An 18,542-nucleotide genomic window follows, 5' to 3' on the forward strand; every position below is an offset into this window, starting at 1 on the left:
GCTTAAATTTCAGCTCAAACATCTGCTGCTGAAAATGACTGAAAAACCACAGTTGTTTCAAAAATACATTGCCACAACACTGTTCATAAATAAAAATGTAAAATGCGTTTCAACAAGATAAAATGTTTATTTCAGTCAGTGTGAGAATTTTAAAAAAAATTTTCCCTTGTCCTGTTCAGCATTATGGCAGCAGAATTGTAGTCTGAATACCTTTGATGCCAAACAGATTTGCTCTGCCAAGGGAAGTTTTATAAATGTAAAGCTCCCCTTGATGCCCATTTATTTATTTCTGTTTACAATATATAACATGTAATAGAACTGAACCGGACCGGGGGACAAGGAAAGAAGGGGAAACAGAACAAAAATAGAAACAAAAACCAGACAACCAGCTGCTACACCTGTAAAAAACAAAACAGACAACAATCCATGGCCTCTGAGGGGAATCCAGCCTTAGAGCCACCAGGAGCACCTGAAAGCAGACAAGCAGAGAAAAAACAAACACACAAACAAACAAAAACAAGCACAAGAAGCGGCAATCGCATACAACACAGCTGTGAATATAGATGACCTGAGACGACATGATAATACATCAACTGCTTAGCGACCATGCTACTGGGCTAATGAATGTGTGTGTGTGTGTGTGTGTGTGAGAACATGCAACACCCATGGCACAGGACCTACATGATAACCGTGCTTAGTTATGAGTGTATAAGTGTACAGAGCCACAATCCCCCCCCCCCCCCCCCCCCCCCCCCCCCCCCCCCCCCCCCCCCCCCCAGCAATCAGAAGCAGGCAGAGAGGGCCATAAGACCCAGGCCACCAGCAGCCCCCACAGAGCACAGAACCCAGGAAGCCCACCGCAGGGACAACCACGCATCCACCCAGAAGACTGCAGAGGAAGCCCCCGGACAGAGCCCCCATAAGCATAGGGCAGAGGCCCCCCGGGAGCCAGGGGCAACAGCCCACCGACCCCGCCAGGCCCCAGCCGCCCAGACACGGGCCGTGCACCGGACCAGGGCCCCAGGAGCCCGAGCGCCCCCAAACCCCCCGGCAGAGGCCCCACCCAATACCCGGGAGGGCCAAGCGCCCCAGACAGCCACACAGTGGGTCAGCGCCTGCCCCAGCGCCCCTGGCCAAGTGCCCTGGGAGTCAAGACGTGCCCCCAGGTGGGTGAAGTCGCGAGCAGCGGGGAGAGGCAACGCCACCCCCCCATCGGGAGAAGCACAGGCAGGCCAGGCGACAGCAAGTCCCAGACCCAGGCCCAATCATCACCACACACACTTTCTCGTCCCATACATCCACACGTCAGTGTGAGAATTCAGAAACTGAAGTGACAATCACAAGTAAATAACAGATGAAACAGCAACACTGCCGCCTGGTGGGGATATTTTTCTGTTGAGCAGCTGATTCCTGAAGCTTCCAGACACATCTGGATGGAAGTAAGAAAAAAAAAAAAAAGAAAAAGCTGGAGAGTCAGACAAAGCATTTTTATTGTTTGACATGAAACACATCCAATGACAGTGTGACAGTGTTTTTGTCAAGTAAGACATATTAGTTATCGCACCATTGACTAGTCCAGAATGTCTTTACTGCAGCTCGACGATGCATAGTGAACAGACAGTTGCTGAGGTATACACGGTGGGCCCTTGAGTTGTTTTTGTGTGCATGCGTGTGTGAGAAAGACCCTAATTTCATTACCTCACATGTACAGTTACAATTTGTGCTTAGAATAATTTCTGAGGTTCGAAATGTAACGCACAGCACATGTTGAAAACTGAAGATGGAAAAAGTGGATTTATGTCTGGTTGCATTGTCCAAGTAGAGGTGCCTGTTGAAAGGCTTTTCATCAGATCTCAGAGGTGATGACAAACTATTTCAAAGTCCAGGGGGTGAAAAAAAACAAAAACTTATTTTCACACAAAAAGGGCATCCGAGGGGGAAATCTTTTTGTGATGACATTGGAGGACAAAAATCTGTCAATGCTCCTTTAATGAATAGCACCAATGTCTATTGAAAAGGCTGGAAGGCCAACGTGAAATTATAAAACTTTATTAAAACTCGTCGGAGTGAAACAGTAGCAACAAAGCAATTATCACACAGTTATTCATGAGTAACTAACTTACTGGCTCACATACATGTCCTCAGTGCCTGTCACTGAAAGAAAAGTGGTCTGTGGAGGTGTTGCACCATGTGTCCAGCTGCTTCCAAATCAAAACCAGCTGTTAGCAAAGGTTGTGCAGTTCCAAATGCAAAATGCATCGGGGAAATATCGATGAGATCCATATAAAATATATTAAATCCCAATTCTGGATGGAAAGAGTAAAAATTCAGTGGAGGCGACATAAAAACAAAAGAAATTTGAAAAGAAAAGAAAAGAAACAAAATGTCTATTTTGGGATTAATTTCTTACAAAAGACAAACTTTGCTGCACCATAAAAGCTAAATATCACTGATAAGCTGAACACACGCACACATGCCCTTATAGACACACACACTCACACACATCAAATGATAGTGAGAAAGTGCACATTGTTTCTGCCCAAATAGTCTCTTTTCAATGTGATGCCATTAAATTAACAATGCAGAAAATGCTGTCAAGTATGAAAGATCAGTCAAGTTTTTATCTACAGTCCATCCCCATGTACACAGTAACACTAGGAATACAGTATGTGACCTCTAAAATACAGTTTACAGACATTATTACCCTCGTGTAATGCGGTTTTTTTTCTTCTTTGAAATGGAGGATTCTGTCATGTTTATTTCACAGGTTCTTACAGATTTTTCCTAATTTATTATATTTTTTTCTTCAGTGTTACAGACATTCAAAAAAGAACTGGCTTCAATATTGATGGTTATGTTCAAAATCAAAAAGGCATGACCACAAACTTGAAGAGAACAAGACAGCTCCTACCTTTAAAAACGTTGTGGTTATAAACTGGTGTTTGATTTCTCCCGCAGACTGGTGGAACTGTTCTTCAAAAAAACCAAAAACGTAGAGAAGTTCCACAGGTTCAATAAGGCAAAGTTCTCTCCTCACTCAGCATCTGCTGTTTTCTTAAAAATTATAGTCCGTAACCATAAATGTCTCGATGGTGAAAGGCACTGACCTGCCTTCTGATGAGCCAGAATTATCTTATCAACTGTGACGTCAAATGAAAGTTGTTGGATTTCAGGTTCAAAACTACACACAGACTGAAAGCTAGCAGCTCATTTAACAACCTCAGTCCAAGCCCGGACCCAGCAAATCCTCCTACCAAACCAGACAGCAACAGTTCAACGTAAGGTCCCCTCCCATTTTTTTTTTTTTTGTTACAAGACATTCAGATTTAAACTGTTTTAATCAGCAGACACTCAGACCTTAGTTGAACTTTATTTTTTTTTTTGCCAACTCCCATTTTCAAAGTATAGAATAAACTGTTAGGCTTATCATCCAATCCGTCAGCTCTGCCGACATCAGTTTGAGCTTCTCATTAATCACCATTCAGTTGAAGTCACAGAGCCGTGGATCAGATAGACAGGAGACATACCAAGCAAATATCCAGAAGGCCTTAAACAACACTGCTGCTCTGAAAGCATCTGCAAGATGAAAACGTTTTCTGTTCTGTGCTGCGAAAACATTTTCAACCCATTTCCCAAGATGTTAGCCAGAAATTCTAATCGTGCACAATACTGAAGCCGGCCTGCAAAGTGAATAAACACTGATTTATTTTTGTTTTTTCTGCTGGGAGTTCTTCTGATGGTTGAAATATATCATCCATCTAACCAACGCCTTAGATTAAGCATACTGTCCCCATGGCTATGGTAAACTGATCAGTACATTTCTTTTAAATTATGCCTTACATTACTGTATATTCTGCTTTTTTTCAGTTACAAGCATGAGTAAGCTACCAGGATGACGAAATATGCCTGAAAATGTTGCTACACCTGACATTAACCGGGCTCAGACAGCTCTAAGCACTGGAGATCCAATGAGCAACACTGGGAGGTTGTCTGCACCTTATATGGCCACATTTTAGCAGTATGAACACACATGTCCCAGCCACACCGAAGGACTATCTTAACTGACCGGGTTTCTTGAGGCTCTCTAACAAATCTCTCATTTTATCAACTTCTTTACTTTTACTTCTGTCTCCAATTGCATCCATTACATTAAAAAAATTTTATGATGACCATCAAATACTACTATTAAAGGGATTCAATAAGGTCTGAAACAGGTCAATGTAATGGAGCAATCCGGGTGGAGATGTGTTCTAAGTGTTCTTGTACTAAGATGTGTCCATTTTTAATTGGATCACACAGAAGACTAATCTTAATGTCCATGCATACCGAGAGCGTCCGTTACACTGTATGGTTGCAGAATCTTTCAGAAGTTTTCAGAACAGCAGTATTATCAACCAGGTGGCTCCAAAAACAGCAGATATTTATTTCTGAGCTGTGACTAATAAGAGGCACAAAGTGGGGCTAAGCTCTGCCAGCATATTCTAAACCGACCAGTCCACTGCTGTGACTCCTGGGCTTGTTAGGGTTTCTTTTTTAATTATTATTATCCTGCGAGAAGACATCGATTGCACTCCCAATTAGCATGCACACCTAAACACCTGGCATAGCTGCAAATCCTGCTCTGAAAATTGGTGCTTCTAGTTAAAAAAATGATTAGTATCATCACAATCATACAATCTATCTAACTCAGCGAGTCCTACTCACACCGAAAATTAAGAATCTGTTTCACCTTTACTATCCAGGTTTGTATGTTTCTGAGGAGAGTCTTTCGTTTCCCGCACCAGCAAGTAATTCAAGTGTATTTTAGGACGTTTTGTAATGGGTGAATGCCGACACCATGGCTGCTGGCAAATACAGTATGAGAGCCACTGTGCATCTTGTGACGAAGTCATGACAGCTGCTGTGGCTGGACTCGCTGGTGGCACTTTTAATACTGACATTGATTTGCTCTTGTGAAAGCAGCAGAAGGGGGAAGGTCTCCCTTTGAGGCGGGTGACACAGGAAATGGAGTCAGACGTGCGAGGACATAAAGTGCAAGGGGAGGAGGAAGTTCCAGTGGGCCATCCTGCCTTCAACAGGAGAGGGGTAAAAAGAAAAATTCAGGAAAAGTAAAACACACAAAGATTCAAGATTGACAACAAACAAGAGAAAAGGTGGCCTTTTTTTTCTTTGAGGAAAGTATGTAATCAAAATGTCTTAAAATCTTAAAAATATGAATTGGATTGCTGAGGGTGAAGCTGGGTGCAGATAGTGGATGGAGATCATATTTCTTCCAGTTGACAGATGCGTTTACTCTCAAGAGAAGAGAGAATGTCGTCCCCTCTCTAACCTCGGTGAACCTGGACTGCTGCGATCAAGCAGGTAGAAGCAAAGGAAGAACCGCTTCTCAGAGGGAAGCATTTGTTGTTATAGTGCTTGTACTATCCTTGCATTCCCAGATTGTTTGGTCTTTTAATTTGTGTCTGAGACTTAACGTTGGGGTTGCTACTGTTCATACCCCTAGTCCTTGTCCCTCATGTCTGTTCTCAGAGCCTGGCTCAGTTATATGCATGAGTTTCTGAAAGTCGTTCACATGTTGTAGGCCACGTAGATGGGGTCTAGTTGGTCCGCCAGGAAGGAGTCTCGCAGATGCATCCTCTGCTTCTCTCCCCTGGAGTTGATGGGGATCACCCCGGGGTCCACGATGACCACCACCCCGACGATGAGGTGGTGCTCCTCCAGGACCACATTCGTGACGAGTGGCACCAGGTCCAAGGCTTCCTGCTCCGAGCCGCTGAGCTCCGCCACCACCACCAGCAGGTTGGTCCATGTAAACACAGCACTGTGGGGGCGACACGCATGTAAATCACTTGTTTAGCACTGTAATCCGCAGCTCGACGTTATGTGCATGACTGGTAAAGAGCCTCACCTCTCTGCAATGCTGCGGTGGGCTCGGGACACAGATGTCTCAATGTCAATGGGGTGATAACGCAACCCCCTCAACTCCAATGTTTCATCAAGAGAGCCCACCACAAACAAGGCATCATGGCGATCTGTGGCAGAAAAGAACAAAACTAGGACTTCAGTAAAGCTGTCATCTTTTAGAGATTTCTCTATACCACCGATACCGGGTATCTCGTCTTATGATGAGTGTTTGCTACTGTGGGCAATGTTACAAATCAATAAGCAACACTGATTTATCGCACTGGAGGATTTTTGCATCAATCTACGATGATCCTTTATTGTTCTGCTACTAATATTAAATCAAAGAGCAAAAGAGAAGAAATTTGTTTAGATTATTTAATTTAGCAACAATTTCTCAACAGATTTTCAGAGAAACGTTATTGACGTTGTTATATAAAATCACAAATGTCAGAAGAAGATTTTACAGCAAAGTCAAACGGTTCATCAAGCCATGGTTATGAACAGAAAGAGCGGCACGGAGTCCACTTTCATCAAATGTCCACTCACCTCCACTCGCATCCAGCAGCTCAGTCCTTTTGATGAAGCCCAGGTAGCCTGTCCTGGCCCACAGAGTTTGGGGCTCCCCAAAGCTGAGTCTGGTGTTGAAGTGATCTGCCTGGAGGCTCTCCTCCCCATAAATAGTGTAGTAGCCACTGGCACTGTGCGAAGAGGTTACCCAGATCTGCACAATGATAGAAAGGCAGATGAGCAGGGCTGGAAGGACGTCTGAACTCTGAACAATTACAACTTCCCTGTTAGACTGATGGGAGAAAAGCGGATACTGAAAAGGATTTGTCAAGCTACAAGTACGAGCACTCTCCCGGTTTTAGGGTCAGCAACCTGGATTCATTTCAATCGATTTAGGGGAAACCATTCACGATTCAGCAAAAGTCTAATCGTAGTCTTTGTGCTCCTCACCTCCCCAAGATGTGAATCTCCCAGCGGGCCTCTGGTCTCTGGGTTGACGATGATGACCCTCACTCCTGGCAGAATCTTAAAGGAGAAAAAAAAGAGAAGAGTTTATCTTTCTGGTTCTGTAGCCACTAAGTTTGACACAAATGGAAATGAATACTTACAGTGCCCGACTCCATGAGCGGAAGGCTCTGTGGTGCTCCTCTTTCCACCAGCCTTACCCTGAGGGCCACACAAAAAGTAAGTCATACGGTTTGTTTTAACCAGTCAAATCGAGTGACCACTGAAGCTGCCTCTGTACTGCTTACAGGAGTAATTCGGTCTTACCTGTCATGACGCAGGGACTTCATGTCAACATAGACAGTGGAGGGGTCTGGTCCAGAGGTGCCCTATTATCACAATATAGTGTCATAACATAAATCGGACTGAGCTTGAAGCTTTTTAGCTTGTTTAGAACATCAGTAGGTAGCTGTAGTTAAGGTTCTAATGGAAAGTCTGTTCAGCAGAGCAAAGGAAAATGCCTGTGTGAAATTGAGGTGCGCTGATGAGACAGTTCAGTGTGTGTCAGTATGAAACCGACCTGCATGCATATGGCCAAGTTGACCCTGGAGCCGAAGGCGGTGCTGACAGCTCGTGGCGACAGGCCGAGGTCTTTGAAGAGCTTGGAGAAGGACTGCGTGAGAGCGAGGCGAGGCCGCTCTTCTGCGATCACCACACAGCTCCGCACACATGAGAGATTCAGACCCCGCGCCTGGAGACACACACAGCTAACAGTTAAATGTGGACAGTGCTTACCAAAAAAATAACATTAGTGCAAAATTCCATTTGCTTTGAAGTAGGAATATAAAGCTGTTTAAAAGAAAAATGGATTTTGATAGAGACGCCAGCTTAATCACACTGTAAAAATGTTTAACAAATTAAATTTATGTCATTCCAGGCATTTGTTTAGGCTACTTTTCCTTTTTGTTGATGGGATACCCTGAGGAACCTTTACAGCAAACTAAATGCTTTTATTCTGTTAAAACAAAAAAAATAAGGACACATATTGTTCCCTCGCCGTTTGAATAATTACTGTTGTCATCAAACCTTTTGAAATATAATAATATCTAATTGATTAGACAGAGGCTTTTTAGCCGCCATCACAGCAGTTAAGATTTCTTTGAGAAAATGATTAATTAGTGTGTTGTTGCTGGAGTAATGACACCGTTAATTCAAGACAGCAAACCACACGCAGCAGATTGTGTGTGAGTGTGTGTGTGTGTGTGTGTGTGTGTGTGTGTGTGTGGTTCTGACCTTCAGCATCTCAGTCTGGGTGCCCAGGCCTTTGGTGCAGAGCTCCATGACAGAGTAGGAGCAGAACGTGTCTCTGATCTTGTACTGACTGAGTGTGCTCAGCCACAGAGGCAGCGAGCTCTCCAGCTCCAGGGGAGGAATAAGGATGGACTGGTGACCTGAGTAAACACTGGAAAACAAACAAAAAAAAACACTCGCTACAGCAACAGTGTAACATACAGAGGAACCCACAGGTTATGTGAAAAAGTGTTTCTGACTTACCTGGAGAGGCACCACAGGACGAAGCCCAGGCCACAGTACGGGTCCAGGCAGATGGCTATTTGGCGTGAGGAGTAAAGCTCACACTGCAGCTTAATGGAGCGGCAAAGAGTGCTGACGGCCGCATGGGACATCTAAAGAAATCAACCAATTCTTCAGAATCACGAAAATGCCTTTTTCCTCTTCCAAGAACTCCCTTCCAGTATTGCTTGTCAAACATCTAAAATTATTCAATATCCGGATCCCCCTTCAGTAATCGGACGCCATCGTCTCCCCTAAGCAGCTGCCCAGAACCCTGGTAGCCATTACCTCAGTTTGTAAGAACATAGTTAAGAACAGTTGACATGAACAGTTAAGGCAAATTAAAGAAAGAAAATCTAAACTGGCGTTTGACTGTAAAAGACTCTGGAGTGTCAGTGCTTTACGCAGCGACACCTGCAAAACTATGACCATCATGACAGAGACTTCAGTAAAAAAAAACTGCACCCTCGACTAAATAAATTCATCATCACAAGGTTTCAAATGTGGCTGATAAAGTTTAAAAAAGAACATTTTTGGCAGAACTGAGCAAAAGTATACTTGGAATGAGGATCCAACAACAGGAAAATGATCCATAAAGCACTGTGACATACTGCAGAAAGGGGGTTCTCCTAATGTCTTCTGGACATCAGGTCATCTTACTCACTTTATGATTCACAGCAACAGAAAAATCCAACCAAACGTTTGTGTACTGATAAGAACTTCCAGTATAACGGGATTAATCGTTCTTCGGTTAATAAAATAGTTTTTCTTGATATACAGGGTGTGGGATAACTTACCTTGACTCCAGTTAACATGCCTGTAGTGGACACACTGAAGTCCAGGTAGGCCAGCATCTCAGCTGTGGGGGGTTTATAGATGTGTGGAGGCCGCTTTCTGGGGAGATCATCTGTGAAGAGAGAAAAATAAATAAATCTTTAATCGTTCAATCGAACACGTATTTTCAATATTTCAGATGTAAATGTACATTTCACATTATGAACAGCACCATTATGTTCAGAAACACGTGGAATTACAAAGGAGAGCTTAATCAACATATGGTCTCCCTCATATGCTCAGAGTTAGTCAAAGCGCTGAAAGGACACCTTGTGGCCAAAAGAGGGAAACATTTCTGAGCAAAGTCTGTATGCATCCAGAGCTGGGTCATGAAAGAAGAGCATGAGCAAAATAACTGGATTCAGAGAGTCAGAGTCCAGCACCTGTATCGATGATGGTTGGCCACGTTTTAACATTGACGCTGGCAGCGGCCTCCCTGGACCTGAGGATCCTCATGAGGGGCTGAGTGGTCAGGATGCAGGCTGCTTTGCTCACCTGAGACACACAAAAATACAAACACATGCTCATCTAAAAGAACAAAATAGTGCTTTAATACTGGCGTATGATGAAGAAAATCAGCCACAGGTGGTATAGCTCAAATAAAGTTAATTTAATTATTCATCATTTATTGATATCAGTAACAGGGCTCAAAGCAGAAGTACTTCACTTTATCAACGAAGGACTCTTCAAGGTTAATGATTCGTAACTCAAAGGGGCATCAATAGAAAAAGGTTCCTGGTCATTTTAAGGTATATCCAAGTATCACAATAATGCAAAAAGTCTACTTACTAAGTGTAAAAACCCTAAAAGATTTATAATATATATTTGTACTTTACAAAACTATCATGGTGCAGTGACTCACATCGATGATCATGCGGACAGTAGGGAGAGTAGCAGCCAGGTTCTGAGGATGGGGCGGCCTCACAGTCACAGGGATGACACCAGCATAGAGGCAGCCATAAAAGGCAGCTATCAAGTCAATACCTGCAGAGTAAAATATCAAAACCTTGTGATTAGGACACATCAAATTTTTTATTGAAAATGGAAAAAAAACAAAAAAAAAAAATAACAGTGAAAGATGGCGAAATTCCCAACGATAATGTGGGATGTTTTAATCTGCCTGCTCACCTGGAGGATAAAGCAGCACCACATTGTCTCCTGGTTTGAGGCCTCCTCTTTCCATCAGGGTGGCCGTGATTTTCTCTGCTCTCTTGTGTAGCTGTGCACAAGTGGCTGTGCACACTGCTGCCCCCTAGTGTAAAAATAGTGGAGATACAGCTCAACTCACACCACAAAATGGATCACCATTAGCACTACAGAAACATGTAATATAGTGAAACATTATGACGCCTGTCAGCATGCATTTAGATGCTCTGGCTCTTTTTATTCAATGACTTCTCTGACTGATTGAGTCTCCATGTGATTTTGTGTAGGAGCCATCAGTGTTTAATTACCTTTGCATTGAGCAGCACATACAGAACATGGTCAGGGTCCGTTTGGGCTCTCCACTGCAGAGCTTCAGACAAGAACTGATGCTGAAAAAGCACAGAAAAGAATGTGTCATCACATGTACACAAACTAAAAGAAAATAGAGATATCTGATGAAAAAGGTTTTCAGTCTAGGACTGTGCTTAATCCAAAAGATTAGCGTTTTAATTGTGTAGTTCAATGTCCCATCAAGTTGCATCACTGGCACTTTGTAATCTATTTCATGATTAACAGATAAAAAGCTTTAAATCAAAAAGTGGCCCTGTCGACTAACCAAAAGCACACAGTGCTCTCAGTGACATGTTTGTTCATTTCAACCAGACTGGTAAGGAGAACAGAACATTTCAAAGTATGTCAAAGATATCCTGAGATGCTTTTAACCTCCCATACAAACACAATTAAGCGTCAAGAGAATTATTTTGCAAAGACATGGGTCATGGTGTCACCATCTGAATCAGGTAAGAGGCAAATCTGACAAGGTTTACAAAGAAAGTCCTGCTACAGTGTCTTGGGGTCTATTTGGTAAAAATATTGCTTAAATGGAACAATTCCATCTATCTTTACTCATTAGTAAATAAGTATTATAAGAATTATAAATTTAATGATCTGTGGTGGCAAAAAAAGCTGAGTAAGTAGCCACAGTGCCAGACACAACAGGACAGAACATGTAAGCGAACAATTCCTTTGCTGGAAGAAAACAAAGACACGTCAGGCAGCACATAAAAAACAAAACGTCACCATGATGTACAGTCGCACATTCGAAACACTAAAAAGCTTTACTGACATATCTAAGTCACGAGTCAGAGTCGATCTCTTGTGCCGCCACACAACATGTCGTGCTCTGAATCAGGAGTGACATCATGCAGACTGGTGTCCCTGAGCACTCAGCAAGCCATGCTACAAGTGGGAGCGTCACAGTGAACCCAGCGAGCAGAGGTGCACACAAAAATTCTCCTAAAAGACACCTTTGGTGCTTAAAACAACACCTTTGTCTAACATAGTAGTATATACATAGTTAAGCACACATAGAAATGTCAAACTTCAGTTTCAGCCTCACATCTATGAATGTATGATAAGAGTAAATGTGTGGACCCCTGCTGGCTCAGGAGCCAGCCAGGACAGTCACCACACTGGGCCAAGCGGTGGCTGGACGCTGTCAGGTTGGTGCAGCTGCAGAAGCACATGTGACTGACAGAAGCAGCACAAGCAGAGACGGTTTGGGGCCAGACTAGAGCCTTACCATCATGGTGGGCCACATACAGAGCTAAAGCCCAACCCAAGTAAAGGCAGAACAACAACAGAGGTTTAAGATGAAACATCAGCATCTATTTTCTCTGGCAGATAAAAAATAAAAAACAATCATTTAACTTGGCAAACATATTCAGAGCATGTTTAAATTGTCCTTTAGATTCATTTGAAGAGATTTATATACTATTTCCTACAGTCCTAATTCAATGATTGTTTGGTCTAAAATACATTTAAAAAAAAAACATCACCCAAACCCAAAAATGTTACATCATAACAAATCAGCAGTTAACTACCTACATATCTTTTTAATCTTCTGTTGTCTGAAACTAATGGGTAAGACAACACAGCACAAATAAAAGCAGCGCCGTTATAAAGGATGGCATTGATGTTGTTGCCATAGACATGCATTGCTTCAAATTGAACAATTCACAGTATAACAAATTGAATTGTTGAAAAAGTCACTCAAGGAATGGTCCTTTTTCCTGACACCGTGCTGAAAGAGGCAACATCCTTTATTAACAGTCAGTTAAGTGCACAGTGTGTTCAAAGTATAGAGCGGCCTGTTTGGAGTTACCTTTCGAATGAGATCCTGGTCCTCCACCACACCCAGCTCTCTGCCCGTAGCTTGGGCAATCCGCTTCCCTGCCACCAAGTTACCGACCAGCATAGAAGCTGGACCAACATCCACTTAGCAGATCAGAGAGAGAAATTTAACAGTCAGAAGCAGCAGCCCCGATGCAAACAGTAGAAATTCATAAATTGCCAAACTGACGACCGGATTATGAAAAATGATGAAACCAAAAAAGCCAGCAAAAAAAATGATGATTTGAATTTGGCTACTTTTCCTAAAAGAGTAGCCACTTTGTGCACCCAGCTTTCCTGCCAAGCTCTGAACACTCCCTGAAAGTCTTTTCTGTCTTCTGAAGGTACTGACAAGCAGGTTTGCATTTGTAATTTCACAGCAAGTTTCAAAAGAGAGCAAACAAGAAATTCTGTTTAAACCTGAACCTTCCTCACGGTGGGGATCATCAACGGTGCTGAAAGCTGGATGATTGATAACATTCAGGAGACCAAAGAGTGAGCTCCAGTGAATGAATCCAAGACTACAGAATGTACGTCAGGTCAAGAGTGCGACCAAGAGCCCGCTTATTGCTTCTCTGACATGAACAGGTTTGGGCATAACAAATTCATCTCTTAAGATCAGACTGTTAACAGGAAGCTCTGGTGTAAAGTTTTTTTTAAAAGGAGTCAGAGGGAGAACATCCAGTGCAAAATGACCTGCACTGTGACACAAATAAATGCCTGCTCCTAACATGTCAAGACACTTATTTTTTGGACTAACAACCGCAATCATCTCTCATATTTGGCCTCCTTTCTGGATTTGAAGCTTCCTGCAGCTTTTTTCTCCTCTCAAAAATGCAATTCCAGTAGGAGTGTCTTTGCTTCACACAGTGAAAAAAATTCAGTGCGAGCCGCAAATGCACAACTCAAAGTGGTCAGAGAAGGAACCTCTGGGAGCATCCAAAGAGTGGGGTTTGTGTTGGTAGTAGTTTACTGCTGCACAAGGCAGAAAGCTGCTGATTTCACTGAGTCACACAACATACTCTGAGATGTATTATACTGTATATATTCCTGCTGCAGCTTTGTTTAGTATACATAGATGATGCCTGATATTGCTCACCTGGCTGTTTCTGACGAGGCTTGGGCATGTTTGTAACACAAGTGTGTGGGCACATAAGAATATTGCAGGGGTGCAGGTTTCCCTCCAAAAAGCTCTGCTTGGTTTCGTAGATGTGGATGCCTCCCAGTGGTGTCTTTGGGAGAGTGTTGGCTGGGACGAGAGCGAGGCAGTAAAGGCCAACCTGGTGGATACTGTCGATGGCCTTTAGAAAAAACATGCATCATGTGAGTTAAATGGATGGGAGATTTACACAATGCAACCCGTAACTGCCTCTTTCTGTTTTAGTTAGGAACGCCTGTGAGAGCAATGCACTGACACCCTAAAAAAAAACCCACTGATTTCAGTAGATGTATAACTTACCTGAAGAACTCGACTCATCCACTGGAAGCTGTCTTCTTCATTGGCATCAGGCCTCTGTTCTGCCACAATCACTATTCTCTCGTCAAAAAACACTGTCACAGAGAACACAGCAATCCTGCATGGATGAGAAAGAGCATTTAATCACACATACTTTTACGCATCGTTTGCTGGATTTTTTTCCAGAGTGTGCACCTATGGACTCTTATAAGAGGACAGTGTGCACACACTGGCTCACAGGCAGCACGTAGTGTCATACCTCCCCCTGTAAACAGTTTTGACAGGCTCCACTGCTAACGCGGTGGCCACCAGGTCGTCAGCATTATGGCGTCGCCCGCTCACCATCAGGAGTCCCTCAATCTTCCCCACAACAAATACAAGACTTCCCTGTGGAGCAGACATATTCATCTTCACAAAGTGCCGACTGTCAGCTGTAGTGTATTTTTTTACCTGGGATCTATTAGTCCTAGAATCAGATTGTCGTAAGTGTCTGACAGCATCACAGAAAGGATCTTTAAAGTGTTGCTGGTGAAGAAATCCTAAATAAAAATATTTTAAGATGAGTTGTTGAAGGAAAACAACAGTCTACACATGAGCGTGGGGGCTGCCTTAGAAAGAGCAGAGCAAAGTCAGAGTTGAGACACGAAACACAGCTTTCTATAGACAAACACTTGTTTGAGTAGTTGCTTTTACTAATTTAAGTTAAGAAATTAGTCTTGGTTCTCTGAGACGGGAGTGAGGCATCTCACTCTTACAGTCTAGTGAGATAACAAGTGTTGAAAGAGACCAGTGGGAACAGAATGTCAAGCCACCCTTTGTTTAGCTCTTACAGACATTCAAGGCCGCTTGGGAGCGTAGAAGTGTAGACCATCCTGTGTTTGAACATTCTGACATGGCTGATCACAGCCATTCAAATGGAGAAATAAATCCTACATTAAGCACTGTTTTCTAAAATAAAAGAACGCTGTTCCAGAAGCAAGACCTGCTGTGGAGTTTGTGAAGATCATTTTTTGTGTGAGGCGAGGATCACTGAAATAAATGATCAGGTCTGGTTAGATTTGTTGATACTTCTATTTTTCAAACATCACATGACCCACGGACCAACACACATCTGACACCAGAGGAAGAAAAACGTAAGCAGAAAAGTCCGTCTCTGTAGACATCCTTTCCATGATGTGTCAGATATTTACAATCTGAGGTGAAAATAGAAACCTTTCACTTTGCTGCAAATAATTGTTCCAGGCACAGAATTGTGGTTTGATAGTGTACCGGCCAACGGTTCTGAACACTTTAAATATTGAGACGCTCGTCTGTGATATAGTTCCTTTAGGGAGGCATCTCATTGGTTGATTTAATTCAGCAAAACAAGCCCAATCATACAGCCATAATAATAAAAATGTATTCCATACCGGTCCCACAAATCCAAGCAAACCAGTCCGAGAGAATGGAATTTCTCCTATGGGTGCTCCAGCTTGGTTGACAGGAATCACCTAAAGTATAAATAAGTAGAGAGATCAGAGGGACTGAAGTCAAAGACACTGCAGAGTAAAACTCATCCCTGACACTGGACGTGAAAGTGATGCGAGTATGAGATTACTGTAGATTTACTACTATGGATAGTTAAGTAACTAAAAATATTAAAAATACTCAGAGACGATGGTGAAAGGAACAACTATGAGTGAGGAAACATAGTCCTCTCATGCCTCTCATGGACAAGTTAGAGAGTAAATACAATATTTTCCATGTCACCTATAAATAAATAATGTAAGAGCTACTTTACCATCCAGCAACATTTTCAATACACCATAGATTGTGCAAGTTTGAGGAGGACCAGAGCTGATCCCAGAGCTGATCCCAGTGCAACATACATTGATGTCTCATACCACAATTTCCACAGTCACAGCATATCACAGGTTACACTCAGTTGGAAGAAGATAATGAAGCAAAGAAGCGATTAGAGTGATTAAACATCCGTCTAGGACAGACCTCAAATGTGTTCTTGGTAACACCAGGAAGACCGTAGTACATGGTGCCTCCAGCCCGAGAGTTGATGACAATCTCTCCAATCTCATCTGTCTTGCACAGCTGTGGAGGCCCGTCTGGTTTTACAATGCACATAAGAGCTGGAACACACAATTTGGCGAAAACATTAAAAATCCCATATGTTTAAGCTCCCTATCTGTGAAAAAGATCAAGAGTACGATAAATGTGGCAGCTGCTGTACTTCTGCATTGACAGCTGAAACCAGATGTGGTGGCTAACCTCCAGGCATGATGTGGCCCACATCCTGTACAGTGAGAGCAGAGTTCTTGTCTTCTGTGTTGACCCTGATCACCCCGTGGCTCAGCCCACCCATGGACAGGATGGCCCTGGCTGGTAGTGGAGCTCCTCGTGCACCAGGCCTGGAGAGAAGGCGAAAATCGGGCAATTTTACTTCCAGTGTACTGTGTATATTTTCACTATGTGTGGTCCACACAGTATTTAAGAAAACTATAATCCTATATTTTAAAACCTACCAAAATTCAAATGACTAGTTTAAGTATCAGCGTATGTCTTTTCAGAACAGGAGTTCTGAAGTTCAGGTACCTGCGTATGGCCACAGTCAGGGCCTCAGGAGAGGTAGCACATGGACAAATGACCTCAGGCTTCAAACCGTGAGACTGGAACACATTCAGGAAGGCATCACACGACGACACAGACCCTGGTTGGAAGCAACAGATAAAAACATCAGCAAAACAATAACTGAAACTAAACCACAAAGTTTAAAATGTCAAAAAGGGACTGCGCTTGTGGAGGAGAAGCTACTCACATGGGTTAGCTCCATCAGCCACTATAAGCATACGTATAGAGGACAAGTTCGTGTCCTTCTGTTCCTTGTGGGCCATCATGGCCCAGTGGAGGTCACGGCACTTCACCAAGGCAACACGCGCTGTAAGAAAGTAAAAGCAACATGTTATACAAAGTACAATCGTATGAAGAGAACTTTGTTTTATCTTAAAATGTACATTTGAGCTTTCTAAATAGTCTCCTTGACCTTTCTCCAACTTTCCTCAACATGCGGGCTGGTAGGTGCTCACTTTCATGTTATACTGGATATGTAATCTTTTTAAACAAATGCTAGTAAACTACAAAGAAAAAGTACATCTGCAGAAGCATTTAATACAAAAGTAAAATGGTTGTTTGGCTGAACCTTTGTGAATGTGAACCCTCTGCACCCAGGAAATGGGACAGGCTTTCATGACAGCATATGGGACAGTGATGGTGTGGATTCTGTTCATGACACTCTGCAAGGAAAGATACACATTTTCAGTTTCACAGTCCGTCACACCGAAGACACGAAGAGCATCCCGATGGCTTTACAAATCGCTGCATCCAGCCTCACCGTTAAGACGCCGTGCCACAGGCCCATGTCTTTCTTGCAGTCCAACACATTGACCAGCGTCTCCCCTAAGACAAACGCGAGCATCAGCATCTCATTTAAACACATAAAAGAGCAGACGAGAGAACGATTTGACAGATCTATTTCAAAATGTTCTGACCTTCGCAGTAGTTGCAGGCCTGAGTCAGGGCTTGACAGTGGGTCAGCATGGAGATCTTGGACACAGCAACTCCCATCACTGTTCCCTCCTTACTCGCTTTGTACTTTGATGGGAACGAATCAGACACACGAATGTCAGTGTGACGTATGAAAAAGATTTGAGGCAATCAATGAGCCAAAAACAATCATCAGAAAAATATTCTGCACAGGATTAAAAATTGTGTCCCTTGGCTGAGAGAAGAGTTTTCATATCTTAAATCCAACAGGAAAATAAAAGTATAGTTGGACTATGAAGGTCAAAACATTACAATTATTTCCAAATTTCCTTTCAGAGAAGGCTTTGTTACAGTGAACGGTGCAGTATCAAAAGGATCATTCAAGCTGATGAATCAGAGGATAAAAGAACCCTAATATTTATACATTTACAAGGGAGCTGATACAATCATTCATTTAAATTCATCTGACAACCTATTTGGAAATACAGTCAACTGTAATGTCATGTTTTTACCTCTATGTAGGCAGTATCTGTGTTGGCAGTGGGGATGTGAGGCTGCCAGTCTTTAGATGGTTTGGTCAGGTACTTGGTGTCCGTCACTACCCATTTCATCCTTGGCCATCCTGTAATCACAACAACACAAAGAAGATGGAGCACACTGACGACACACTGCTGACACAAAGAAAAAACGTGCTTTTGGCTGAATGAATTAGGAGATGTTTTACATTTTAATGTTGTGGGACAACATTGGCCAGGGGAGATCATATTATGATATATATCATATATATGATTTGCCCTGGATGTATAACTCCTGTTGAGCCAGCAGCTCTGGCTCAACTCATTTTCATTTTCAAGCTCAAACGCAACTAAAAGGGCTTTAAAGAGCAAATGGAGCGAACAGCTTAATTTAAAGAACACCTGGACATGAAATAAAATGTAAAAAACGAGTAACACTTACAGTACAATAATGCAAT

The 18,542-nt window shown here is 42.8% G+C and overlaps 1 protein-coding gene across 3 annotated transcripts in view; it reads right to left on the reverse strand.

Annotated features, from left to right (window-relative positions):
* Positions 1-1,468: 1,468 nt before the first annotated feature.
* dip2ba (disco-interacting protein 2 homolog Ba) overlaps positions 1,469-18,542 on the reverse strand; it is a 41,112-nt gene continuing 24,038 nt past the window's right edge. For all 3 annotated transcript variants that reach the window (XM_072366781.1, XM_072366780.1, XM_072366782.1), the window contains 27 exons: positions 18,082-18,191; positions 17,575-17,677; positions 17,418-17,482; positions 17,226-17,319; positions 16,845-16,964; positions 16,622-16,736; positions 16,298-16,437; positions 16,022-16,158; positions 15,445-15,525; positions 14,295-14,422; positions 14,039-14,153; positions 13,679-13,880; positions 12,572-12,684; positions 10,716-10,796; positions 10,390-10,513; positions 10,124-10,245; positions 9,645-9,756; positions 9,225-9,334; positions 8,410-8,540; positions 8,149-8,317; positions 7,436-7,606; positions 7,183-7,244; positions 7,020-7,077; positions 6,862-6,936; positions 6,451-6,625; positions 5,909-6,032; positions 1,469-5,821 (listed from right to left, as the gene is read on the reverse strand). In XM_072366781.1, the coding sequence (XP_072222882.1) occupies positions 5,569-5,821; positions 5,909-6,032; positions 6,451-6,625; positions 6,862-6,936; positions 7,020-7,077; positions 7,183-7,244; positions 7,436-7,606; positions 8,149-8,317; positions 8,410-8,540; positions 9,225-9,334; positions 9,645-9,756; positions 10,124-10,245; positions 10,390-10,513; positions 10,716-10,796; positions 12,572-12,684; positions 13,679-13,880; positions 14,039-14,153; positions 14,295-14,422; positions 15,445-15,525; positions 16,022-16,158; positions 16,298-16,437; positions 16,622-16,736; positions 16,845-16,964; positions 17,226-17,319; positions 17,418-17,482; positions 17,575-17,677; positions 18,082-18,191 (3,290 nt within the window). In that variant the 3' untranslated portion in view covers positions 1,469-5,568. The remainder of the gene's footprint in view (positions 5,822-5,908; positions 6,033-6,450; positions 6,626-6,861; positions 6,937-7,019; positions 7,078-7,182; positions 7,245-7,435; positions 7,607-8,148; positions 8,318-8,409; positions 8,541-9,224; positions 9,335-9,644; positions 9,757-10,123; positions 10,246-10,389; positions 10,514-10,715; positions 10,797-12,571; positions 12,685-13,678; positions 13,881-14,038; positions 14,154-14,294; positions 14,423-15,444; positions 15,526-16,021; positions 16,159-16,297; positions 16,438-16,621; positions 16,737-16,844; positions 16,965-17,225; positions 17,320-17,417; positions 17,483-17,574; positions 17,678-18,081; positions 18,192-18,542) is intronic.

This window comes from Leuresthes tenuis, unplaced genomic scaffold (assembly GCF_036924035.1).
Source record: "Leuresthes tenuis unplaced genomic scaffold, fLeuTen1.0.hap1 SCAF_16, whole genome shotgun sequence".
In the NCBI taxonomy this organism is placed as follows: domain Eukaryota; kingdom Metazoa; phylum Chordata; class Actinopteri; order Atheriniformes; family Atherinopsidae; genus Leuresthes; species Leuresthes tenuis.